This window comes from Calypte anna, chromosome 4 (genome assembly GCF_003957555.1).
Source record: "Calypte anna isolate BGI_N300 chromosome 4, bCalAnn1_v1.p, whole genome shotgun sequence".
Lineage (NCBI taxonomy): Eukaryota > Metazoa > Chordata > Aves > Apodiformes > Trochilidae > Calypte > Calypte anna.
In genome coordinates this window covers 15,056,336-15,083,945 of record NC_044247.1, presented here as the reverse complement: position 1 = coordinate 15,083,945, position 27,610 = coordinate 15,056,336, and the positions used below count along the sequence as shown (strand labels likewise).

General features: G+C 41.9%; 2 protein-coding genes across 2 annotated transcripts; one reads left to right on the top strand and one right to left on the bottom strand.

Moving 5' to 3' along the window:
• The first annotated feature begins 152 nt into the window (after positions 1–152).
• PSMD10 (proteasome 26S subunit, non-ATPase 10) lies at positions 153–3,648 on the top strand. The gene is made up of 5 exons (XM_030448980.1): positions 153–301; positions 421–519; positions 1,914–2,060; positions 2,159–2,325; positions 3,295–3,648. The coding sequence occupies exons 1-5, from the start codon at positions 188–190 to the stop codon at positions 3,446–3,448; spliced, it is 681 nt and encodes a 226-aa protein (XP_030304840.1). The 5' UTR covers positions 153–187; the 3' UTR covers positions 3,449–3,648.
• A 2,448-nt stretch (positions 3,649–6,096) lies between these two features.
• On the bottom strand, positions 6,097–27,294 carry VSIG1 (V-set and immunoglobulin domain containing 1). The gene is made up of 8 exons (XM_030449194.1): positions 27,218–27,294; positions 23,949–24,109; positions 17,599–17,706; positions 11,895–12,093; positions 10,167–10,322; positions 9,380–9,499; positions 8,233–8,359; positions 6,097–6,899 (listed from the first exon to the last, which is right to left on the bottom strand). The coding sequence occupies exons 1-8, from the start codon at positions 27,267–27,269 to the stop codon at positions 6,716–6,718; spliced, it is 1,107 nt and encodes a 368-aa protein (XP_030305054.1). The 5' UTR covers positions 27,270–27,294; the 3' UTR covers positions 6,097–6,715.
• Positions 27,295–27,610: the final 316 nt, after the last annotated feature.

Sequence of the window (27,610 nt, the reverse complement as noted above, 5' to 3'; positions counted from 1 at the left end):
CCCTTTGGCGCACTCTCTTCCGCACCGCTGGACTACAAATCCCAGCAACCCCCGCGTCCCGAGGAGGGAGAGGAGCAGGCCTGTAAGCGCGATTGGCCGGCTTGGCCCTGGCGTGCTTCTGATTGGCCGGCGAGCAGGCGAAGCACCGCCCCTGCCTCTGAGGGGAGGCTGTGAGGCGGCGGCCAGCATGGGGGATGCGGTGTCCAACGTGGGGGTCTGCAACCTGGCTTACACCGGGCGCCTGGAGGAGCTGCGGGACCAGCTGCTGCGTGACAGGGCTTTGGCCACCAAGGCAGATCAGGTCAGCCGGCTGCGGCTTTCCCTGCGCGGCGGGGAGAGAGCGAGCGGCCTGTGGGGCCGGTCCCGGGTGAGGCGGTTCCTGTCAGCCGCCCGCTCAGCCCCGCTCCCTCCTTCCCTCAGGACAACCGGACCGCGCTGCACTGGGCCTGCTCGGCGGGACACACGGACGTCGCCGACTTCCTCCTGGGTCTCGGCGTGCCTGTGGGCGACAAGGACGATGTGAGTGTCGCAGCTTTCCTGGGACAATCCCCATCCCCACTATCCCGCTCTGTGAGGAGCCACCTGAGGGCAGGGCCCGGCGGCGGGGGGGCTGAGCAACCTCCCGCCTGAGCACCTCCCGCCTTCCCTCCTCTCGGCTGGGGGATACAGCCTGGTTTCTGGGAGGTTTTAAAAACTGCACAGGAGAGGCAAACCGATGTATTTCAGTGTTTAGGTGGAAGAGGGGGCAGTGAGACCTCTTGAATCTTGATTATTGTTAAGAAATTTCAGGAGCACTGTTCTTACAATCGAGGTAGCAAAACCAGGGGTGTTTTGGTTGCTGGGGGGTCGGTGGGGTTCATGGTATCTTTATCTCGGTGTGAGCCTCCTAAATACCTTGTGCCAAATCATGAACTACCCTGAAGATTTCTTATTACTGGGGAAGGCATTACAGGGCAGGTGAAAGGCTTGAAGGTTTCACAGTTGCAAGATGGGCTGTTGCTGTTCTAGAGGAAACAGCAGAAACAATTATATCTGTTGTGAAGCATCCTAGAGGGCGTCCTTAAAGAAGGAAATTCTGTCCCTTCAGTTCAATTGGAGGGTAATTATAATGGAGGGGATCCAGTATGCATTTGCCTCAGGCAGTCTGAAGGACTTAAGAAGGGGCAGGTCCTTGGTAGGAGGGGAAGCCACAAAGCCAGAGTCTGTTGACTCGCTGAGAAGAAACAATTCTTGGTCTGCAGGTGCAAACTTTGGGTGGTGACTTCCCTATAACAGTCCTAGAAAAGGAGCTGTGATGGTGGGCTTTGGTTTGGGGGGTTTCCACCAACACCAGCCATCCCCTGGTATGCTGGCCCAGTACTAGATCCAGAACTAGTAATTTTATCTCTGACTTCTCTTTCTTTACAGAACTAGGCTTCATAGTTACCATTTTAATGCCTCCCAGTTCTGTTCAATAAAGTTGTGTAGTTGTACCCAATACTGTGTTATCTTTATTTTGTCCTGGTGGGATCCAACAAGAATCTTCACATATCCATCCCTTGGAATGTGGCAGTAGGCTATGGAAAAGACTGCATAAACTTTTGGACACCCTTTTCTACCACTTTTCTCATGTCTTAAAAAAGAGCTACTGTTGATTCTCCAGGCACCAAGTGCCCTGCAAGGTCCCTAAGTGCATAACAGAAGTGATTTCTGCCCTTTAACAGTAACTTTTTGTCAGGTACTGAACACAGCCATGGGAGAGGATGTGAGATCTGTCTCTGGTGATAATAATATTTACCTTTAAGCTATTAAGAACCTGTGCAGTCTGAATAACAAGTAGCCCAGTTGGTACTGGGGTTACACCTGGTTTTTGCCTGAAACTCCTGGTTTGCCTAACATGTTTTGGGGTTTTTTTTTTGTTTGTTTCCCTGCAGGCTGGTTGGACTCCCTTACACATTGCTGCCTCAGCGGGCCGGGATGAGATTGTGAAAGCCCTGATTGCCAAGGGGGCTCATGTCAATGCTGTCAATCAGAATGGCTGCACACCCCTGCATTATGCAGCCTCCAAAAATAAGCAGGAGGTATGGCTGCCTGTGTGACTGGAGGTGCAGTTGCTCCTGGAAGGAGTGTTTAGTTATATTAATCTTCCACCCCCACCTTCCTCTTTCCCCATGTTCAGATTGCAGTCATGCTTTTGGAGAACGGAGCTGATCCGGATGCCACAGATAATTTCAAATCCTCCCCCTTACACAGAGCAGCAGCCAAAGGAAACCTAAAAATGGTTCAGATCCTTCTGCAGCACAAGGCATCTGTTGACATACAGGACTCTGAAGGGAATACCCCTCTGTAAGTAATTTTTTTAATTTTTATTTTGCTTAATATAGTGTAGTCACTATGAAATAAAACACCAGTGCTTCAGTGTCTTTATATTTTTTTTAATTTATCATTGCCTCAAAATACACCCTTTCTTCACACATATAATTAAAAAGGACTTCAGAAACTCACACTTAGTGTTTTGCACTGTACACACATACTTTTTGCTACTATATCTACTTAAAAAGGGTGAAATACCTTTAGTAATAATTTGCAATACATTCGGTTGCCACTAGAGGGTGGAAGGCGAGCTAATTACATCAGAGTCGGAGGAAACCTCTAGGCTGGTCTGCTCTGTCCTTCATCTCTCTAAGGAAAAGAAGTTGCAATTTAAGTACAGTCGGTTCAGTGTTTGATATTACCTTAGAGATCAGTTTGAATCTGTAAAGGTAAAACCTTAACTGCTTTGAAGTTGATGGCAAAACTCGACCTTTTCTGCAGTGGAATCCAGATTTTGCTGTGAATATGATCAAGCAGTATGTTTTAACTGTACATGATACTTGCCCTGGAACACAAAGATTTGTTCTCGAGGTAGTGTGCCAAATGGAAGAAAATCTTTTGCTGCATTTGCAGTAGTTTTTGAGATTATTTTTAAGCATCATACAATTTAGTTTCTCTCTCTCCATTCAAACAGACGTTACCATTTGCCAGTTTGAGTCTGGACTGTGTGCTCCTTATCTTTGCTGCCTGTAGAGGCAAATCCTAATCTAAAGAAGTGTCTTAATGTGGTGAGGACAGTAACAGGAGGAACGTTCTTGAGTTGCTTAATGACAAGAGATTGACTGGAGAGCAAGCTTTGGAATCTGTGTAGGTAGCTGGTTGTGTGTGACTTTGTGGTTTTAGGGCATATCTTCCCCCTGTCATTTTGACAAGGCATAATTACTGCTCTTGATAAGCTTGGAGTGTTTAATAGTGGCCCTGGGTTTCTTGTTCTTATTTCAGTCATTTAGCCTGCGATGAAGAGAGAGTGGAGGAGGCAAAGCTGCTGGTGTCTCACGGGGCAAGTATTCACATTGAGAATAAAGAAGAACTGACCCCACTGAAAGTGGCCAAAGGTGGCTTGGGAGCCATACTTAAAAGAATGGTGGAAGGCTAGTGGGGACTTGGACTTGACTGTCTTCACTGTTTCACTTGTGTTTAAGACTGAAAAGTTTGTGTTGTGGTAGTTCAACTAGGATATCATGTATGGCATCAGCATGGTAATAAAGTTTGTATCTCTAGGTTTCCTTCTAGTGGAGTGCCAAAACAACTATTTTTACCTCCTGCTAATTAAACAGTTATCTGATTTTTAAGGTATTTTTCAAGTATCTTGCAGTTTTCTTTCAGTTTACAGTATGATCTGTATAAATGCAGTCATTCCTTCTATTTCAGACCCTAAAAGAAGGATTATTTCTTGCAAACAACAGGACCAAAAATGCTCTTGCAATTTAAAATCACTTTTATTCTGGAAGCTGATTCTAGAGTCTTTTGGGCTTTTCCCCACAGCCTTTGTGATTTGCGTGTGATTTTTATGTTAGGGGTTTTTGTGTGTATTGATGCTTTCCCTTCAGATTCTGAACTACACCTCTGTCTTTGTGGAGCTGGCTCAGTTACTTAGGTAATTGTATCCAGTTTTAGTCTTGGTCTGTTCAAGTGAGCTCTGGGTGTTTAAAGCTCTTCTGTTGTTGTCCTGTTTCTTTGAATCTTTAAATATGTGTATTTGAGTAAGTGCACTGAAGTACCTGCAGAATGCTGCCACAGCTTAGGGTTGCCTCTTCAAGCACACTATCATTTGGTGGATGTCTCTGGATCCTCCTCTGAGATGTACTTGGACTCTGATTTTATTTCCTGTGAATTTCTTCTTCTGTTCTGTTTGATTCCCATTATGTGGAGCTTAAACTTGCAGTTTGCCATCTTATTTTGTAACAGAAGCCTGGCTTAATCTCTGTTTACCCATGGCAAGTCCTGGTATTAAGTTATTAGAAGGCAGAGCTAATGAGACTGATCAGTCTGAAAAGTGACCTTCTGTTCTGATGTTGGTAAGATCACTTCTGACAAACCCTTCTGCACAAACAATGCTGATGAAATTCTGTGAAGTAAAGAACTTTCCTAAACAGCATTCTTTGGTGTTATAAAACTTTATTAAACTTGCATGTAACACAATGAACATTCTACACTTGGGGTGTGAACAAGAAGTCAGATGAAACTCTGCCATCCATTACCCAGCATCCATTACAACTTCTTGTTCTTCAGCTGCAAGGGAAGGTTGAAATGGAAGATGACAGTTTCTCCAGCTTGACTTGTAGGGATTAAGGTAATGCAATTTATTTTGATAAGCAAGAAAGAAACTTAGAGCCAAACAGATCTCTTCACCAAGCACTTGAAGTCTATCCTAGAAAGCAAAAAGCAGGTTAAATTTCACTGAGGGGAGCAATTGAGAGCAGGGGGATAACTCCTTGCCCATGCAGACCTTGCTTGAAGGAGGAACCTGACTGAGTAAATGCTTCTTGTACGTTGTGCAGGCACTGCTGAAAGCTTCAGCTGAGGAAAACTGAAGTTAGAATTCTGCATTCATCCTTGATGTTTGTATAGCAAAAAACCTCTGTGGTTGTCTCAAACCCCTGACCACAGCTCTGTAGCTTTGTAAACCCACTTCCCTAGGAGATGGTGGCTTGAATGTTGGCTTAATGTCTGGTTTCCATGTTAATGATCACTGCTCCATCAGAAGATAAATGGGCCATGCAGAACATCTGAAGCAAATTCTGAAAAATGCTGCTGCATCCTGTATAGCCCTGCAGGGTTTTTGAGCTACACACCGTGGATCAATACCTCATTTGGCTTGTGCTTTGCCCAGAGCATCAGTGGAAAGCTAGGAACAGTGCCCATCTTTTTTAATAAACACTTTTACAGAAGAGAATCTTCATAATAAGTACAAACATCTGCCAAAAGGCTTATAATAATACCTTAATATGTTAAGAAGCTCCAAATAAATGTTTTCCTTACCTCTCTACTCACCCCCTGCAATCTAGTTAGCTTCTTAATTTTGCTTTTTTTTTAGTTTGATTTTTTTTTTTAAATACACACTGGTTGTTAAAGGTTTAAGAAGACATCAATCTAGAACTTGTGTTCAATTGTTCTTTCTTGTTACATAAAGATGTTAATGTAACTTGAGCAATTTCTCCTTTTTTAGCACATGTAAGACCTGTGGTGTTCTAGCAAGACTGTGTTAGCTCTAGATGTTAATTGCAAGCTCCTGTCTTACTGCAGCAAGTTAGGTAAGGAATACATGCAGAGGAATTTGTAGAGGTGAGGTTAAGGAAAGATTTAAAAATTACAGTGATGACCACATAATATATTCCCCTCTTCAATCACAGTTGCAGAGATGTGGAAGTTGGAAAGCTGTGGAATTTAGAGAACTAACACAAGTACAGCAATGTTCTGAAGATAGTTGCTTGTATTTTCCCACAAAGGGCAAGAGTAAAATAATGCCTAGGAATGTAAGAGAAGAAAGTATTTGAAGTGAATCCCACTGTCAGCCAAGTTGTGGGCTTCTTTGGATGAATTTTGGATGAGTTTTCACAAGTATTCACAAGCCTTCTAAACCTGGATTTAAAGATGTGTTTGTGTATTTACTTGGCTGCTGGCTATGAGTATGCAGGTACCACTTACCTTCCTGGATACTTTCACATACAAGAAATAGTCCAAGTTACACTGGGTGAAAGAAACCAGGAGAAAAAAATAGCATGAGGTTGTTGCTTAGTGGATAGGACAGTTGCCTGGAAATAGATTTAAATCAGCACAGGAATCAATGAAATCTTGTTGTAGGGTAGGCAGTATTCTAAGTTTTGGAAGCAGCTGTGTCTGCATGTCATCTTACTTAACATCTGATTCTCCATTCTAATAACATTGATGAAACTTCATTTTACTTTTGACATGCAAAATCAGTTCCTTTAAAGACTGCAGGGTATTGGCCACGATGGTTGTTCTGGGTGCACAGGGAACATGAGGTTGGCCAAAACTGCTTCTGGAGAAGACTGCTGTGGTTCAGAACTGGATGGACACATACAGCTTTACAGATAATTGACTGGAAAGCTCTTATTTTGTTAAGTGTTTCAGCCCACTTCCTAACTTTGCAAAATAGGTTGGACAAATGTGGATGAAAGTCTTTTTTATACTTATGTATAATAATAACTAGAACATAAATGAAATGTGTTTAACTTTAAAAGCCAAATCTGCTATTCACAAAGTTCATGTGTTTCCATCTCCAGCCCAGTAGTTCACAATACAAATGCCTATGTATGTAGTCATGCTTCTATATTAGTTCAATGACAACAATTTTTGTTTAAAGGGGTCCAAAGCTGTCAAGGAAAACTGTATTAAAACTCTAGGCTATTTCTTCTTTTCCCAATTCTTGCTTCTCCTCACTGTCAGGTGTCCCGGGGGCTGCAGTTCCATCGCCACTTGGGTATTCAGCTGTTGCATTGCTTGGTGGAACTGTGGTCACAGGGATGTTGTCTTCATTAGGTACCTGAACATACTCTGCATTGGACTGTTTCTGAGTCATTTCTCTGCAGGAAGACAGGATGAGGATTGTGATTTCACATCTTCAAATCCCATCTACACTCAAAAGAATGTCTCAGTAGTTTTGTTAGCTGAACAGTAGTCCCCTCATTACAGTCACTCTGTTCCAAGAGCACCTGAACAGGCTCCAGCATCACTGCTGCTCAGCCAGGAAGAGTCACAGAGTGTTAGATAATGATCTGCATCGCTGTTTTAAGTGATCTTGCTAGAGTAAGGTAGATTTTAGTGTTTGTAAATGCTAGGCTAGGAAAGCAGATGTGGAAACTGAGTGCTGGCAAGCAGTGTTTCAGGAGGGGCAGCACAACACTAAGCTTGCTGTGAGCTTTCTGAGAAATTCCATGCAGGTCCAGTGTCCCATTCAAGGGCATTAAAAAGAGAATGCAGTCAAAAAAGCTATGAAACCTTGAAAAATATTTTTAGTAACAAGTATGGAGTCCATTTATCTTATTAAAACAATAGTAAACAATTTTTTTTAAGCACTTTCATATGTAAAACATATCAGATGCTAGTGGATTGTTTCAATGTAATGATGTTTATTAGGATCCAAACACTAAATTAGATTTTAATGCTACATCAGTTGAAAGCAGAAATCAGGGGCATGAGTCTGCATTAGCAGAATTCCCTGTACCTGTGCTATAGGGAAGTGCCCAGATGACATAATGTTTTTTGCTGGCCTCAGCTGCATGTATTCATTTAGTATTTAACACCATAGGACTAAGTACAGGCTGTGCAGTAGTTGAGGTCATCCCTATTCTGAAGATTTGGCAATTTAAGGGAAAAAGCAAGCAACAGAGGAAAAGACATTTCCAGAGGGGGATCCAAATGGACATTCTGGGTTCCATTCTGTTGCCCATACTTTTTGTCTTCTGCCATTTCAGATGCCTGAGAGTATCCCAAGTGTGTGTCCTTCAACTTTAAATCCAGTGATACACAATCCCAGTAAATCTGCTGTGGCAACCTTTAGCTGCTCTTCCTATTTTTCACTTCCTCCAAATGCCATCAACAGTCATCATTAACTTTTAAATATTAAAAACTGTTTTTCTGACTTCCCACTTTGTGTTGTTTAAAAAAAATTCCATTTTCAGTACTGCTAAGTGGCAGCTGCCTGTAAACATAAGGAGGAGGGTCATGGCAACTTCTGTTCAAAGAGCAGCAACTTAAAAGTTACACAGAAGCAAATATTCTGACTCTGGAAGCTTCCTCAAAACCTGCATTTTTTACTCTTCAGAACCACTTAAATACATTTGGCTTTAGTTCTGGATTATCAGCAGTTCTTTGCATAAATAATTGTCTTAAAATGAAGCAAACAGAAACTCTTACTGCATCTCATTACTCGATGACTTCTTATTCTTTGCCTTCTTGGTTAAGACCCAGACAATAATGCAAATTATAGCAGCTGCCAGAATTGCTCCAATTAATGCTGCAGCAATAATACCACCATCTGAATCTGGAAAGAAAAAAAGATTATTTGAAATTTTTTAAAAAGTATTGTAGCAAAATCCCTTAGAAATTTAGGTGAGAAGCCTTCAGCAGAAAGAAGACATTGGATTGAAAGAACTGGAAAACTTCCTGACAGCTGTATGCCAGGATGGAGACCAAAGATTCTCTAGGAAAGAGAGAATTGTGCTATTATTACCTTTGCTGCCTCTTTTTGTTAATTAGCTCCCCATCCCAACAAACCCCTTGTTTGTGCTCAGCTAAGGGAAACATGAGGCTGTCAACACTGGCAATAGTCTAAAGCCTTTGCTCTTCTATCCTTGTAAACAAACTCTGAAATTCAGATTGCCTTTATCTCTGTCTTTCAGATGTAAAATACATGCTCTGATCATTTGTGAGCCCCCCAAACCTTCTATTCTACTTCAGTCCAGCCTCTGGCTCTGCACTGTGATTTTCATTGTGTAGATCACTGAGTAACTAAGGGATCATGTCAGGGACATCTCTCCTGGCTGGCTGTACAGTGTGTGTTGTCTCTTGCTAAATGTTACTGGTTACATGACAGATCTGCAGTTGTGGTTGACCACTGCCTGAGAACAGTCAGGATAAGGTTGATCACTGCTTGAGGCAGTCAGGGTAAGGTATGTTTCTGTAATTGCTGTATTTTTAGCTAGTGGTCACATCTACAGTGCCCCAGTCCTTGTACTACCACATGATTGTCCTCTGTGGGGCTCACTGGGGCTGTTAGCTGGAAGAAATTGCTCTAAACTCCACATTTTTCAGTTCTCATTAAGGGATCTGCAGTTAGAGCCAGTTTCAGCTCCTGATCCTAGGGGGAAATGAAGCTGGAGGTGTTAAATGACTTGTCTAGGTCAGGCTAAATTCTGGGCATTCCTGGATGCAAACTGGAGCTCTCCAAAGCCTACTCTTGTTCTGACTTAAAAAAAATCTGTTTTAAAGTTATTACAGCATTTTCCCTTGAACTGTGCAAGCTGCCTATCAAAGAGGTGATTATTTCAGGCATCACACTTACGTTTTGCAGTCAGGTCAAGCTCACAGGTGCTGTTCCCCAGGAGGTTGCTGGCTACACACCTGTAGTACCCAGTTTCAAAGGTGGTGAGATTGCCAAGGTAAAGAACACCCGTGGCTGGATCTGTGACAAACAGAGCAGGTCCACATTACCTTTGCATCCCATAGAGGGAATTGGTTTTGTTTTCTTGGTAATACTGAAGCTACTGAGATTAGAAACGGGGTTCTATGATTATTCAGTCATTTGGGGGGGGTTAATTATTTAAGTAAAACTCATTTACCTTCCTTAAAAATTACTACAGTGGGTTCTGAATGTAGTTGAACACGAGCAGTGGGCCCCTGCTCTGCACATCAGTCTGTGATTAACCCACATTGGTACTGTTGTCAGTCAGACTTCACAGACAGAAATGTAATGGGGACTGAAGATTTTGGGGATGGAGGTCTTAGCACCTGAATTAGAAATTGACTTATTCTGAGTATAAGTTCACTCAAAATTCTGAGGGGGAGGTCTAACAGTATAAACATTTTTGCCTTTTGAACATTTCATAGTAATTGCACAGGCAATATTTTAACATGCCACACAATTTTTATTAAAATTGTGGAATAAGTGGAATAAGTGTGTTTGTGACAGCTACCAGTAGATTTGAATAGTTAAAAATACACTTTTTTGACACTGACTGTCAGAAGAGGAGGATAAGTTTTAACATCCCTGTGTGATATAGTGTTTGAGGTGGCTGGCACTATGGAATTCCAGATCCTGGGCAGGGTATGGTAGCCCTGTGCTTACGTACTTGGCTGTTCAGTCACAGGTTTGAGGGAGTTCCCATCCACTTTGTACCAGTGGTAGGTAGGGTGAGGCAGTCCTTCTTCACATCTGCATAAGAGGTAGATCAGATGGCCTTTTTCAGGCACGCCTTCTATTTTGCAGAAAGGTTGTGAGGGTTTGACTGTAAAATAATAATGAGAACAGATACGCTGTGAGTACACTCCTGGGGCTGCAAGCATCCAAATTGAGTTCTGGTACTGTGCTGCTATGAGTAGAAAATTGGACCCCTGCTACAGATTCCCACCTGAGAGCACACTCTTGTTTATGGATCTGATCAAAGGCTCTCCCATGAAGATCTGAGTAATATTAAGTATATGTGTGTGGCTGAGGAAATATTTATATTACCTTTTTTTTTTTTTTTGCATTTGCACCCAAAATATTATTACGAGGGTGTTTAGATGAAGACCATCACTTACTTTAATTATAATGGGGCCAATCACTATTTTTATAATCTACCATTCTGTCACACAGCAGCATTGTTTTCTTTAGGGACACAGCAGGAGTTTTTCCACATAAAAGTCAAGGCTTGATTCTTCAGTCTATTGTAGTTGTGGAAGAAATAAATGAACTACAGTTCTGTTAAAAAATATATCAGTTGTGATACCATTTCCTCACTTTGCACACAGGAGGAGATTCTGTCCACACTTTCACCTATTATTTTTTTATTTCCTACCTGTGGATATGCTTTTGTGGTTCTTTACAGTGCTGTCAGTGGAACTCTACCAGCAGCAAACACAGCTCAATTTCCTGTGCTTAACTGAACAGCTTTTGCTGGTTTTCATGTGGAAAGTAAAAGCTCTTAGACAAATGCTCCAAGATTTACTATTTGATTGGGAAATTTTAGATGAGAATTAACAGCAGTACTTTGTTTTTTCAGGGATTGTGTTTATATATGTCTTTTTCTTATTCCTGCCACACCAGGCAGATGGTGTTGGAATCATCCTCATATGACTTTCACTTATCACTCTGACCAGGTATAAGTTCTCAGTAGAAAAGCAGTGATTACGTGGGGTTGGTACAAACTTTTATCTTGTTAGAAAGTAAAAGATCTCATTCCACTGCTTTTCATCCTTTCTGTCCTGCATGGTTGAGCTATAGATTTCCTCCATCCATAACAGAATTTATACTACTTCCATCCAACACATGCTAAATTGAGTATCTGGGGATGGAGGTGAACCAGAACCCTTGGCTGTACTTATGCCTCTTCCTGGATTTACACAAATCACCCTGACCAATATTAGGTAAAATTAGTAACATTTTGGTCTTTGCTGGGGCTGGATGTAATGTCTTCAGAGAGAAGTTGTCATTTCCAGCTGAAAGGGCTTTTTATTTTAATAAAAGTTTGCATCACTTTGTTTTCCAACATCAAAAATGGAAGGAAGTTGGTTAATTCCAGCTACCTGCTTACATTGGGTAACTTTTTGAGAGTGCATCTGAAGGCTGCTAGAGGGAGAAGATTTTACTGTAGGTCTCAGGTCTGCTTTGTCTGGAAGGCAGGGGGCAGCCCAGGCTCTGCCTGCTCCAGAGCCCTTGGCAAACATCTCTGCCTCAGTGAGCCCTTTCTCTGCATCATGGGCCTTGTTTATCACCATCCTGGTATTCCCTCTGCTCCTGTGTATATTGAGCTGTGAATTGGGGTTTCATAATCAGGGAAGAAAAGTATAACCCAGCAGCAGGAGGGAAGGGAACTTACCCAGCACACTGACAATCACAGATTTTTGGCTCTGTCCAGCATCACCCTGTGGGCTGAAAACTTCACAGGTGTAGGACCCGGTGTCAGAGGGCTGCATGTTGGAGATTGTTATTGAGGCATTCCCTGGACCCGTTGCAGCTGTTATCCTGTTCTTAAACTCTCCATAGGAGTAAGACTGGCCTTCTGAATAATAATATATCTGTCATAAAGAATCAGTTGTTAGTTTAATAACAAGAGATCTGCTGCTTTGTTTGGTGCACAGAATGATTTCTGGTTAAGCCAAGTGATGTCACCCCTTCCCATCCCCTATGCCAAGAAAGCAGAGATGAAAACATGCTACATTTGAAAATATATTTCCAATAGTTCTTAAAAGACAAGTTTTTCAGAAATGGGATTGTTTGAATTTTGCAAGTGGGCAGTAGCTAGTTCTTTGTGGGCACTCCAGTTGCAGACTGATGCATTTGTGAAAACAAAGGTGAGACCATTGGCCATCATATGACAATTCTGTGAAAAGATGTTAAGTCCTGCACAAAGAACAGTGCTGCTATTTGAAGCACCAGTAGTTTGTGGTACTGTTAATAAATAGTAAATAGCTCAGTAGAAGATTGTGATGAGAATGGACCTGTCGTGGCTGCAGAGCTTTGCTGGTACAGAAGCTAGCAAACAGAGTACTGGATTAATCCAGAAGACACAGGTCTAAGCAAACCACATGGTTTGTTGGCAGTAAATTTGGAAGCAATAAAAATGCAGTATGAGAACACCAGCAGAATCATCACATGTGCAATCAGAGCAATCATGCTGTTCTCCTTGTTTGTGTGATTGGGGTCAGAGTTGGTGTCATGGACCATCTTAATTTTTTGAATTAATACCATAGATGGGAGTCAAGAATACTTGTTGGCCTCAGTGTTTGGAGAGGCACCTATTTGAGATCAAGAAGTTCTCCTTTTACAAAACAGTAAAAAAAAAGGTTTAGCAGAATTAGAGACTTAATAAATGTTTCAGAGGAATGTCACATTTCCTCCCAAAGAAAAATTTGCTGCTTAACATTGATCTCACTGACTTCAGTACCATCAACAGTACTTAACAGCACTGTAGGAGTAGAATTGGCCTTACAAGCTCAAACCTGTTGCCTGCTGCCTGAAATGAGAGGTAGAATTGTTCACTGTGGGCAGCCTGAGACCTGGGGCCTTGAGTGTCCTTAGGAACTGCTGTATCTCACCTGCTCCAGGGTAAATGTCATAGTTCTCAAGGAACAGTTCTCTGTACATTCTAGCTCTGCTGTGAAACCAAGATCTGAAAGAACAAAGCTAATGTGGAAAAGTATGGAATCTTAATTATTTTTCTCACATTAATGATTGTGTTGTGTAAAAGTGCTAGTACTTGGGACAGGGAGTACGTTCCCCAGTGTCTACATGCAGAGACTCTATTGTCTAAGCACAGTGAACAGTTCCAGTGTACTGAGTCATTTTTTTCAGCTGGTAAAGGGTGACAGAGTGGAGAGTTACAGGTTGAGACCCCAACATTTAACATTGTCCCAGAGTCAGCAGTGTAAATCCATTAATTGGACTGATAGCATGTTTTTTAATGGAAATAGATGGAAAATGCTTGTAGGAAAAAGCTCCACAAACTCCTGTGAAATGCCATTCACACTTGGCTAGTCTCAAATTTTCCTTTCAGTCCAGGTTCCCTGCCTTTAGGGATGCTGCAGGTCCTTAGGCAAGAAGTGTAATTGGCTTTACTTTGCAGATCAACTGATTGCATTTTGAATTAAGAATATTTATTCTCTAACTCTATTTCTCCACCCTGATACAGGGTTGACTGAGGTCTTTAAGCAATATTATCAGAAAGCCTTTATTAGCTTAAGGCGAGCTACACCCCAGAACTGCCAGAGCACAGCTGCTTTGTGCAGTGATAAAGCTTTGAAGTGAAGGTCAGAACCCAGCCTGCACACCCAGGACTGCAGCTTGGGCCCTGTCTCAAGTAGTTTTTCCTGCTTCCCAGCCAAGCTTTATCTTTCCCTGCCCCAGGATTACAAACACCAGGTACAATTGATGCAGGGCTCCCAATCCCAGGAACTGCCAGCACGTGGGGAATGGGAGGAAGTGAGAGGTTCAACAGCAGCAGATAGGGTTGGGGAGTCTGCTGGAGAGCTGGGCAGCCCCCCCAGTTCCCATTGGTTGTGTGCAATGCCTTCAGGTTTAAAAAATTATTGTATGCTTTGCCTGTGTCTAGAGATGGACTGCAAAACTAGAGTCTGGGTGCACGCCCTTGTATTCCACAATTTTTTGTTTTGTTTTTTTTTTTTCTTGTTCTGGTTTGGTTTTTTGTGGGGTTTGTGTTTTTTTGTTTATTTTTTATTTTTGTGGGTTTTGGGTTTTTTTTCCAACAGTGAGCATAAATGCAGTGAACATCTTAGGGAAATGCATTCAATTCCTCTGCAGGCTCCTGCCTGCTCTCTTCTGATCCTCTTTCTGAGGATGATGTGTACCTCACTAGCTTGGGAGTTTATTGCCCAAAGGAAGGTGGTAAATACCAAAAAGGCTGAGTGATGTTGTTATTAATAGTGTGAATCTTGTCCCAGAGGTGTGACTGGATTGTGTGCACAGGAAATTTCATTTAAGAGGAACATGTTTCAGTTAACTGGCTGTGAAGCCATAGCCCATTTTAAACAATCCACTCAAAATGGGTATTTTAAACACTTGGTGCAAGTGTTTTTATGCTGTCTTTGAAAAGCTTCCTTTCAAAAAGCTGAAATGAAAATCTGCAAAAATTACCCTCTTCTGTTTCAAAAGTAAAAAACTTGTTTTCTGTTAAGGATACAGAAGACTTTCTATTTTAGGACAACTGACAGCTAATCTTCCCTCCTACAGACATACATCTCATTGACATTTCTTTCCAGTTTACCTAGAGTGTCCCTAAAATAAATTTAGTCAAATAAATTTAGTCAATAGTAGCCTTTGCCTGGAAGCCTTTTTAATTTGAGGTGGTAAATATATTTAAAGCACAACATGTTGAATATATAAACATAAACAGACCCAAACAAAACAAACAAAAACCCAAAATCTGCTGTGTTTCTCTTGAAAAAAAAAAAAAGCTTTTTATGTCCTGAAGCAAATCATGAGCAGCTCTAGTGAACCTGATGATTTACCAGAGTAAGAAAAGAATTGAGGATGCAGTAATGATCGTTTCTTCTCATTAGCAGCTAGTTTGTTCATGCAAGTTTTTATAGAATGGTGCCTTTTCACATTTCATGTTCCACAGGGAGCAGCTGCCTGGGATGACTAATCAAACAACTGACAGGAAAAAAGAGCAGAGATGTTCACTCCTACAAATGTTGTCCCTGATGACACCACAATCAGAAAAACTAGTTTCTGCAAAACAGTGAAGTTGGCCAGAAAACATCTCCCTGCCCTTACAGGTTAGTTGGGTTATTCATCCTAAAGCCACTCATGTCAGCAGCCACCCTTCCCTGCTTTCTAAGACAGTGGCATAGTTGCTCTGCATTTCCAAAGGCAGTTTCTGCTGCAACCAGGAGAAGGATTTGGGCTCCTGAACTTCTGATGCAGTTGAGTCAACTATTCATGTGCCTCTTTGTGGGAGCTGAGTTACAAACAGAACAGGGGATTGGTAATGATCATACTTGTTTGCAAAAAAAATCTTGATAATTTCAGTGTACTCCAGATCCTGGAGATGAGATGAATTGTGTCCCCTGTCCTGAAGGATACAATACATGAAATTTCATGCCCTTTCTTTTCCTTTAGCCTCACTTGTGGGAAAGCTGCTCCTTTTCTAGTGTGAGGGTGAGGAAAGTGTTTGTCTGCAGAAGAAGGAGTTAGCAAAGTTGATGCCAAGCTGCAGATTTTTAAAGGCTGACATGTTAGGCAGAGAGTGAGGAACCCACCCACAGGTTCTCTTTATGCAACTTCTATAGAAAGATCTTCCATGGGAGGTGGGGGCTGTGTGTAAAAAAGCAAGCAGTTAAATTACAAGAAACATGCACCCATCTGCTTCCTTTCTTCTTGAGGCAGGACAAATACATACTAGAATTTGCATAAATACATGTCTTTCAAATGTCTTTGGATGAACTCATTCAAATTTTCCAGGTGAAAATTCCTCCCCCCCTCCACCTCCTGGTTTCATTGCATCACATTGCTGTCCATGCCTACTACATCAGGCTCTCAGAACTGTAAAATGAGATGTAGTTTAAGATGTGTGACAAAATGTCCACAGCAGTCTCAACATCCCGACTGGGGGGCAGTTTCAGGACATGACTTCCTTACCAGTACCTGTCACTCCTCCAGCCCCTTCTCACTTCCCCCTCCAAGCAGATGCAAAGCTATCACCACCCCTCCTGATGATGTTTCTCAAGGCTGATGTGTTCAGCATCTGATTCACTGCCCTTCCCAGAGAAGCTGTAAAGCTCAGGTGTTCAGGTTGTCCCATCATTGGGTTGTTTTAGCATTTTCTGTGGGATGTTTTCTGAAGCTACTAGAAAAAGAACCATTAAAGTCTCACTCTCACCAATAAATGCAAAGGAGGAGATTAACAACTGTGCTGGGTTGAGATCATGATCTCTTTTTGAATTTGGAATACAGGCAATTTATAAAATAACAACAAGGGAAAGAAGTGTTCATCACTCCCTGAAGCATCTTACCATCTAATTAGAGAGCATGTTCTGCACAGTCAGAGTGTTAATTAAAGCCCAAGGCTCAGATTCTGAACTTGTCCAGATAAGAAATCTCATGTATACACTGGTTACTTTGATCCAAACACCTTTTTTTTTTTTATCCACAGCTTCTTCTTACACATTTCTGACAAAACTCTGATCTGCCAGACTGTGGTGGGGTCCTTATGTCCTGCTGAGATTTTTGGGTGGGTAATTGAGGATGTTAATAATAACATTTTTACAATTGCACATTGGTAGAAGAAGAAAGGGATGAAGTCAGAAGCCTTTAGAGGATTAATCATGCAGCATCTTTAACTGGTACAAAGTGCTTTTGAGGAGCAGTTCTTTCATGTTCTCACATCATTTTTGTGGCTGAGCTATTGGTGAATAATTTCTACAGTGCATCAAGCACAAACCTGCTTTCTCAATGTTTTCTCTTGGTGTAGCTGCTCTTCACCAACTGCTAGACCTCAGTTTACATTGGGTGGTACCTTGTCCTTCATGGTGAGACAGGAGTCCCACAGCAGAGTTTGGACTAGATGATGGCTGAGACATTAAACTGACAGGTGAGAGGAAACCAGCTCAGCAGGCAGCTGAGTGTCCCTCTCTACCCATCACATCTCAAAATGTTGTTATATTCTAGAAAGGAGATCCAGGATGTGTTTGTTGGAGGGTTTTTTTGTTGTTTTTTTTTTGCTATGTAAATTTGTAACCCCAAATCTGGGCTATCCAGACTTGCTCACATTCAGCCCAGAGGCTCAGGCAGAATATTTCTGAAGGTGATAGTCAGCCACCTAGAATAACAGCTCTGGCAAAGAAACCAACAACTACATCCAAAATCATTTTGAGAGAGACAAATGCAATAAAAGATTTGAGTTAAAAATCCTGAGTGATGCATCTGATACAGCTTATCAGTCTTGTGCTGGTTTGAAGATTTTAATCCAGAATGTGATCAGAGGTCTTACAGTTGCATAAATATAGCAGAAGCTATTCAGTTGGGTTTTTTTACTTTTAAGACTGTGGGGATTTTTTTCTTACCTTGTATCTCCAGCTACATCTTCCCCGTGCATCTGTGACATACACCATCTTTTGACACTCATTGACTGACTTTTCATCCATACTCAGAATACCACGACACGGGGAACGCTGTATTTGAGCAAAAATGTGCTGATCTAAGAGTTAAATGAGACTTTAAATGTTCCCCCAATATCCAAGAGCCTCTACTGCACACAGCTCCCCATCAGTCCCATCAGTGCTGCTCACAAGGGCAGGGTGCCTTGTGCTCAGTAGCTTTTGCAGAAAGTGTCTGAAGCCTTTTCAACAATTGGATGTGACAAAATCTTAGATTTCTAAGTTTTAACTGAAGTCAGGCAACCTGAGATTGAAAGCTAATGTTTGCTCCAAACACACCAGCTTGTCCAAACACACACAACCTGTTCACTTTCTGCTTGTCTCCACTTTCAGTTGTGTTCCCAGCAGTGTCTACTTCAGTGTTATCAGTTTATCTCCTCTCTGCAGACTGTCACCCCAGTGCCAGAGATAACCAGCCACAGACAGTCCATAGCAAGCCTGGTGACATCCCAGGAGTCACTCTGACTGTAATGACATGACAACACCATCTCCATTCCTCTGCCTTGGGGGTGTAGCCTCTGCTCTCCATGAAGCTGTTCCTTTCCCATGCCTGCTCAGTGCCATCATCCAAGTGCTTCATTTTAATCACCTCTAGGCAAAAAGAAATGCTCATGTATCAGAGATGCCCTTTCCAGCAAGTTTTCCTGTATTGCTTCAGGAGGTGCCTTGCAGAGGATCATCTTGGCTTGTAGGCTGGAACAGGCAGCTCTGCTCCCAAGCCAGCATCCCTCACAGCCCTGACAGCCTCTGCATCACATCTCTGCTGCCTGTGGCAGAAAGCTTCTGGTGAGGTCTCAGGAAATGCTGCTACTACATGGGGAGGAACTGGTTCTTTCAATGTTTTTTATGGGAACCCCACCCTCACAGGGCTGGCTGGTCCCTGGCTTTCAAGTGGTGGCCCAGGGCCCATGACTGTGCCTTCCTTTGGGCTGGGAAACAGAGTTGTGGCACTGGCACTGCTGGTAATCTCAGTCTGGGCTTTTGAGGGGAAAAGAACAGACATAGTTGTGCCTGAATCACTCTTCTTGCATCTCTTTCCCTCCCTGGGCTCTGCCACTCTGTCCCTGCTCCCTCCTAGGACTGCTGGGCAAAGTGGTTCATCAGGCTTTGAGGCTGGGGGACAAGACTTCTCCTAAGGGACAATGCCATCTCCTCTTTATTGTCTACAGCAAGTGAAACCCTCCTTGCCCCTATTCACAAAATTATTCTTTCTTCGTAGTTAAGTGGAAAATAGAGGCTGTGGCAGAGTGAAAGCCAATATATAAAATAAATAGAATATATTTGTGCTGCTATATGCTGCTGACACTCTTCACTTGCCCATCAATAGTTTTATCAAGGTGTCAATGTTATGTTTGGCAAATATTTTGAGCTTGGTTTGTTGGGGTTTTTTTTAGAGAATATTTTCACAAGAAATCTATCAATATTTCAGTTTCTCTTACAATTAACAGTCATTCATTCACCTAGTGAACTGAAAAATTCAGTCAAGTGTTCTTCCCTGGCCTTCTCCTGGGTAGCCACACAGTGTCTCTGATAATTGCACTTATTTAACCTGTGGGTGGCCTGGGCTGGGGGCTCCAAGTGTGGCCCTGATGAGGTTCAGGAGTTGTACTGAGCTTTGCAAGGCTGTAGCCTTGCCTGTGCAGAGTCAACAGCAGGCTTCAATCTTTCAAACATTTACTGAGGTGCTTTATGTACACTGAGGCCAGCCAAGTGACTCAGAGCATGAAATGAAGCTCAGATGTTGATCATAGAAGGAGTCAAGATTTCACCTTCTGAACCAGACCATGGTGGGATGTACTCTGTTACCCTGGGTGAGGTGAATAAGTAGTGTTTACTCAGTTTTTCTACAGGTAAAATAGAGATAGTTCAGTATTGGAAAGGTCTCGAGATCCTTGGCTGGGAGTTATTCTCTAAAAAATTAAATTTATCATTCAAAAGACATGTTGCTAAGTGGTAGATGGCAAGAAGAAAAAGCTAAAAATACATATGGCATCCTATTTTCCATAGGTTGGTATTTGCATTATGTAGTTCAGATGAGGGGAATTACTTCCACTGGAGAATCCTCTCAGAAACAGAGCAGAGTTTGGCTGGAAATTAATAACAAAATCTGTATTCACACACTATCTATAGCTACTCTGACTTCAAAACAGCACCAGGGCCACCTGCCTCCCTTTTCCTCACCCTGTGACCTTCCTGGCTGTGGTGTTTCACCCCCTCCCCTGTAACTGCCATGACTTTTACCTGGTGAGCACCTGCACCAGCATCCTGTAAAGTGGGCAATGTGTGACAGGAGCCAAGGCCTTTTTAAAAAGGCTGTGACCTCTATATATTATGTCCTAAAATCTAGTAATCTAAAATGCTTCCAGGCAAAGGCATCATAATGACAAAAATTTGCCTTAATTCATTCTAACATTCTACAGTTTGCTCTATAATTTGCTGCCCCTGGAGAAAGGGCCATAATTTCAATGATGTCACTGAACATTATTTACTAAAATCAAGATTTTTTTTTCCCCCCAAAAAATTGTTATGAAATGTGTCCCATCTGCTTAATCTTATTGTGAATATACTACCTGAGTCATCACAAAATGAGCATCAGGAGATCTAGCACTTACTAAGATGGTCAAGAATACTTAAAATTGTAGCAGGTGGGATAAGAAGACTTTTTTTCTTCAGGTTTTTTTAATTATTATTATTGTAAGTCTCCAGTCTTCAAATATTTGGCAGAAATTTTGAACTTTAAAAAATGGAATGTGAAAATGGCATTAATTTAGTTGCTGAAAAAAATGGAAAATTTGAATGGACCCAGAGTTTTCAACAAACTTTTTCAGGGAAAATATATGCTATTTATAAGGAAGTGTTTATTTATTACTGACATTTTAGAATAATAGCTCATAAAATGAAATAATTTTATGCCATTTAAAATGCAGGCTGCTGTTTAGTGTTCATTTTAGGAAGGCATGGTGCCAGCCTTGTCAATTTAGTTGTTTTTCTCACCGTACCAGCATATTAAATAAATTTCTGACTTGCATTTTAATATTTTGTAATCTAAAAAATGAAAGCCAAACCTGGAAATCTCCTCCACTGCCATGCACTTGTTTCCTGCTTGGAACAAAAGATGAAGCTTAACTTCAGCTACGTGCCAAACAAGCAGGGCAGAGCCAGGTGTGTAGAAAGAGAGATTTTCTTTTGTTTGTTTAAAGTTGTAGGAGAAAACCACCCACACTTTCAAACCCTCAGCCCTTTCTGAAGCTCAGAAAAATCACCAGCCTGAAACAGAAATTGCAGCCACATACTGCTGAGGGTTCAGAGGGAGGCTGAAAAATCCAATTTCATGTTCAGCTGTGTTGTGTAATTTCTTAAACCTTATTTTTCACAAGCAGCCCCAATCTTTTCTTCTCGGTGTCTGCATTAACCCAGTTAATTTTATTCTGAATAGGTCCCAAATGGTAAGGAATTGCCAGGTTGTGCTAGAAGGATGCAGGGTCAAGCAATAGAGGTTGCTAAAAGCATTTTAAAGAGAGTAGTGCCCTGATCCTGCAGCTCTCCACACACATGCACCCTCCAGGAACATCAGCAGTCTCAGAGGAGCAAAGGGAATCCTGGAGCCAAGGATAAGCAGAGGGGGAAATTTACCTTGGTGTTCAAGGGATAACAGGGTGAGTCACTAACCTGTGGCCTTTTCCAGATTGAAGTGACTTTAATGAAAATGCAAATCATCCATTACAGATGTATGTGTGTTGCTGTGTGAAAGGGATTTTACTGTGAAATTAGTTTCAGATAGGGTGAAAACCAAATGCAATTTTTCCCAGTAGTGTTTCTTCCAGTTCTCACAGGCATGGCTTTCCCATACCCTGCAGTGGGAGCTGCAGAAGACAGGGGTGAGTGCCCAAGGAATTGATCCATAATGTTTCCCTGACATTTGCTAGTCTCACACCAGTTAATTCTTGTTGAGCATATCCTAAACCACCCATAGTATTTTCTGATTATAATCCCCAGGGGGTATTTCATAGAATCATAGAATTGGCTGGGTTGGAAGGGACCTCAGAGATCATCGAGTTCAACCCTTGAACCACCGTTGCGGTTGCTAGACCATGGCACTGAGTGCCACATCCAGTCTCTTTTAAATATCTCCAGGGTCGGAGAATCCACTACTTCCCTGGGCAGCCCATTCCAATGCCTGATCACTCTCTCCGTAAAGAAATTCTTTCTAATATCTAACCTAAACTTCCCCTGGCACAACTTAAGACCATGCCCTCTTGTCTTGTTGAAAGTCGTCTGGCAAAAGAGACCAAACCCCACCTCATCATTGGACATGGTTTACAAATGGTTTTCCTCTCCTGGATCTCTGGAAACTGTCTGATTCTCCCTCTAAAATACTTGCAACTACAATCTGTTTATTTCTCTTGGCTGTGACAGAACATGTGTTGCATTTATTGTCTTGCAATATGGAAACTTTGGCACATGTGAATTGAAGAGACCAACCAAATCTGGAGAAGATGGGCTTGATCCTATCACAGTGCTGGGCTTCCCACCTGAGCTTAGAATTGATGATGTAACATATTGGATCAAAATTATAATATATTTTACAACTTCATACAACTCACTTAGGAAACCTGCAGCTACCACCCTTCCATCAATAATTCTTCATTTATTAAAGTAATTTTGACTGGAAAAAAAGCAAATTGTGAGTAACAACTGGTTTAAAAGTTTCAGGCAAGGTATTGGCCTGGCATTCAGCTAGAGGCAGAATTTGGGACAGACTCAGTGTTTGTACTTTTATCTGTGGCTATGATGTGCATCAGCACTTCTGCCTGATGGTAAATTGCTATTTCTTACATACTGGGTGTTGCTGTTCAATGCCAAAGACTTTACAAATTGCATGTTCTGAAAATTACAGTCTGATATTGCTATAATTGATAAACTGAATAGAAGTTATGACTCTACCAGCAATGGCAGACCTCCTGACATGATATTATTGGGAACATGATGAACATGTGTACGTCCTGGTGAACGTGACAGGAATATCATCAGTGTGAGCTGTGACACTCTTCTAAGTCAAACCTCTTTACACCAACTTCCAGGTGTAACACCAGGCAGAAAGACTGAACTTTTAGAAAAAATATGTTAGCACCAGGGTAAAAATGATAGGAGAGAAAAGGGACTGATGTCTCACAGGACAAGCCTGACACCAGGGCATGGGGAAAAAAAATCAGTCACCTTCAGGGATGCGTAACACTTCTAATGAGCATTTCTGAGCATTTCTTCTTATGAAGGAAGGTGTTGTTGATGACTTAGCACCTGTCAGGGCTGAGCTGCTGGGAACTCATACCTGCATGTTGTGCTGGGAGTGAGATTCTGGGATTCATTTTCTCACTGAAAATGGATATTCTTACTATTCATGGGTAGCTCTTGAAGCTGGGGCAGTAGTGAGAGGATGCACAGGACATTACCCATCCCTGACTCATCTTTACAGCCATGGCTCTGGCAGTGGTCACAAAATCTCTAGTACTTGGTGTCCTTCACATTCCCTATTCTCCTGATACCCCAACCCAGCACCCAAGGGGGAAAGGATTGGTGTTTGGCTCTGCTGCCTCTTGGGGTCTCAGGAAGGGCAGGGAGCATTTGCTTTTGGTCTGTAATTGTTCTCTTGCCACCTGTGAGATGCCACCAAACACCAACACGAGTTTGCTGTGGCAGATTTCCTGAGGTGACAACTGCCAAGATATCTGCCACTCCTTTGGTGCCAGTAGCCCATGGGTGTGTCCCCACATGACAGCGACTCTGGGTGAGTCTCGGTGCTATTGTTTGCCCCTGCAGTGGGGACACATTGTCATAGGCAAGGGTGTCCCACCAGGAAAGCTGCCTTCACAATGGCAGGAAGTCTCTGCCAGATAAGAGAGGAAGGAGCTGGTCCAGGGGCTGGAGCACTCAAGTAATTTTTGGACACCTGGTCTTTGCTCTGCCTCATGCCTCCTGCGTGACTTGGAGCAAGTTTGAGCAGCTGAATCCTTTTTGTACCCCCTCATAAGTTTCTAAAGGAGTTTAGGCATGCCAGGAGGAGCTAGGAGCCTAGATAACTTTGTGCATCTACCCCTAAATTTCATTGCAGCCCAGTTGTTTGTCTTTTGGGGGGGGAAGGCCATTACTTACCTCCCTGGTCTGGAGTGAGGATAACACTATCAAACATAACAAGATTCTTAGGGGACCTACGGATATCTTAAATATAACTTCATATTAATAATAAAGAAATCTCTTACTGTGTGAAGTTGGCTCTCTTTGGCACTGTAAAAGCTCCACTGAATAAAGAAATTTTCCAGTGGTTCAGAACTTGTGTATGTACAGAGCAGGGTTGCGTTTCCACCCGTGGTGACATTCACTGTCTTCTCAGGGACGGTCACCACAACACAGCTGATGTGGCCTGTGGACAGTAAGTGTGGGGAGGAGAGATCAGCAGGGCCAACCCCAGGAGCTGTGCACAAGTGCCTTGCTCCCTGCCTTACCCAAGAAACCCACAGGACATGGCTAATCAGCACAGTTTCCCTTGAGCTTTGTGTGGACAAAGTGATGGCAAGCTGGGAGTGGGTAAAAGCTAACAAGAAAAGGAATCCCCCAGAATTATCCATGCCCTTAAAACAAATAAACTCTGAAGAAGTAGGGTTCCTCAAAACATACTTGCTCTCACCTGCAGAGACTTGACTGCTGCACTTGCAGTGCTCTCCTGCAGCCTGCACTTTCATTTGCAGGTGTGTCTTGTCCTCTTTCACACCCTTCTTGCCCTCTTTTCTTGCAGCTATTCTTTTAGATGACTGTGAATCACCATCTCCCACAGTGCTGTCTCTTCGTTCAGTCTTACTTATGACTTGGACTCAGTGGCACTGTCAGATTCTCCCACCCTGGACCCCAGCAGCCTTTCTCCACTTTGCTTTTGCTGATTTGCTTTGTTTAGATTTCTTATGACTTAAATACAGAAGCTGTTCTTTTTCTTCTACACTGGAAATGTCAAACTGAGCATTTTGGGACTGCTTTTTATTACATGGGTTGTGAAAAATTCTGTGATAACCTTTCTTAATTCACAGACAAATTCTGTGACCAACCCTTTGTCTCGAAAAGCAGAATAGGAGCAAACCAAACTTGTGACCCTTGCCCATAATGTTTCCATCAGTCTTGGCTTCATGTTGATGAATGGAATCAAACACCATCTTACAGAATTCATCTATTTCTTTCCTCTGTATAAGTTACTAGCAATGTAAATATATATAGAGAGAGAGACACAGCAACAAAACTGGAGGTGTCAGAAAAACATCTGAATTTGAGGGGTTTGTTAAATCCCTCAGTCCAGTTTTAAAGCTGCTTTAAAGATGCTGAAGGAGAATGTATTTCTTTTGAATGTGATGGAAAACAAGTCTTTCAGAGCTTTCTTTGCAAAACTGGCAAGGTGATAACTGCATGTTATAGTAACAATTTTCACATAGGCTTACTGCATGTATGAAGGCAAAACATACAAAATATTCTCCCCGATGTGTAATACCTGTGCATCTCACATTAGGGTGTTGCTTTTGAGACTTTAAGCAGAACCTCAAGTAATACCAAAATAGCAAAAAAGCGTTTTACTTTAGTAAAACTTCCTCAGGTAAGTTTAGAGCAGTAGTAGAAGCTCACTGCAAGGGAGAAAAAAAATAATCAACTTTTTGTGTTGGTGGTGGGCTAGGATGAGAACCAGTAGCTTTAAACCACAGCAAGATCAACTGATATGTGAAGACAGACTGACCTAAATGTGTCAGACTTGCCCTGGGCAAAGAGGAAATCCCAGAGCTGGCTGCAAGTCCTGCTTCTCTTTTAAGTTCACAGGACCTTAAACCTTACTGAGATCTAATGTAAAAGCAGTGTAATACTGTTTTAGATGTCTTAGCTCACTGCTCTCAGCTGTAAGAATTAGAGTTGGCCAGAGGGTGACAGCTTCTTGCCACAATAATACTTCCAGGTTTACATGTATTTATTTCTGCTCATTGCAGGATTAAAACTGCAGTCTTTCCACACAATTCCATTCTCCTGAAAACATCCATTTTCCAGTCATCTGCTCAGCATATTTCCTTTACCCTCCTCTGGTTTTGGAGTCAGGAGTGCCACAGAGCCTGACTGGTTTAAGTTTTTCCAGAAGAAATTAATTTTAGCAGAAACAACTCCACAAAGCATTCTAGTTTCCATGACACTGTATATTTTAAGAAACACATTTAGCTGAAATAGACTTTGCTCTAGTGAAAATATAAAGCCCAGACCTACCAAACTTCCACTGGTCAGGGTGGCTATTTAAAGCCATCACTAAAACAAAGATGGAGCTTCTGACTGCAGATGGGGCAAACTGGACCTGCAGAACCTGTTCCTCTCCTCGGAAGTTAAAGGGAGTTTTGCTCTGAATTTAATTCAGTGTTTACGGTTTCGAACTCTTAATCCCATGTGATCCACACAGTTCTTCTGGTTTCAGTGAAAAACAGTGCATGAGCAAGAAGTAACTCCATGAAAAAACTACCCTGAACAGCACCTTAACTTGTTCAAAGCAGTTCAAAGCAGTCCATGTCTTTTACTCATCAAGATCATGGTAAGACAGCTGCCTTGCTACAGAGGAAGTCATTGCAGTTAAATGGGAATCTTCCACTTCCATGGAAATCCCATTTAATGCTGATGAAGAAAATCCAAGTTTGCTGATCTTGCCTCTGCCCCTGTCAGTGGCACCCATCCATTTGGACACATCAGTCTTAAATTCATAGCTTTGAAATTAGAGGACATTGTTCTGAGAAGTGTTAGTGCTAACAGTGAGTTTCTTTTCATTTCTAAGCCAAAAATCTGTGGCATTTATGTGTGTGTGAGAGAGATAACACTGAAACACCAAGAGCACCTGGCATCCAAACCAGATAATTCCATCTTGAAAAGAAAACATGGAAACTAACTTCCATTTTCTTTAGTGGGAACAGAGGCTGCTCATCTCCATGGACCATTAGACTTAAAAAATGCCTCTCTGTATATTAAAATAAAGCTCAGCACAATTAAATGTCCTTCAAACATTAATAACATTAATCTTTCATCCCACAATTACATCCTCACTTAACTTCAGGAAAATCCAAAGTATTATTTGCACGCTTAAAGTTAAGCATTCCCAAAAAGGTTTTGGATGGGGGTAGGACCAAAGCAGCATTTCCCAAGGTTATTGTTAAGAAGAGAGCAAAGCTGAATGTGAGAAAACCTAACCTTGAAATGCTTGAAAAACCTTAAATCTTGATGTGAGAGCTCTTTGTCTCTTCCTGGCCTTAGAGTAAAGCATTAATTTAACAAAGCTAAAATTCTTTTCTTGACTACCTGTCAGTGGTCTTGCAGATTTCCACAAAATGCTACAGCATTATAGCCATGATTTTCATTTCATCCTGTAATAAATCTTGAATGCTCTCCTAATTTGCCAGTCAGGTTCACTTGCTCCCTTATTTCAACAAGTACCTCTATTCCAGTGCTATTTTGAGTAGTTTGTTATTCTTACCTGTAAGGATGGCTAGAACTGGGAAGATCTCCAGCATCCTTGCAAACTTCATCTTGATGCTGGGAGAGAAAAGAGAGCAGGTGCTGCTTCTGACTTCGACTAAAACTCAACTGTTTGTTTTTTTTCTAAGTAGTTTTTTGTTTCCTTATCAGCTGTGTATCAACACGTCATTAAGCTTATTCATTCTCCTTTATCACGTGTGCTTTTCTCCTTCTGTAGTGGTTTGACTGCTCACTTGAAACTATTCTGTGGGGTTTGAGCAACTGAAGGTTTTGTTAATAATAAACCCTTGAATCATAGAAGCCCAGATTCTCCCACTTTTGCCAGGACCCTGCACTATTTGCCTACATAAGTATTTCCACTGAGAGCAAGAAAAATATTTGTGGAGCTACT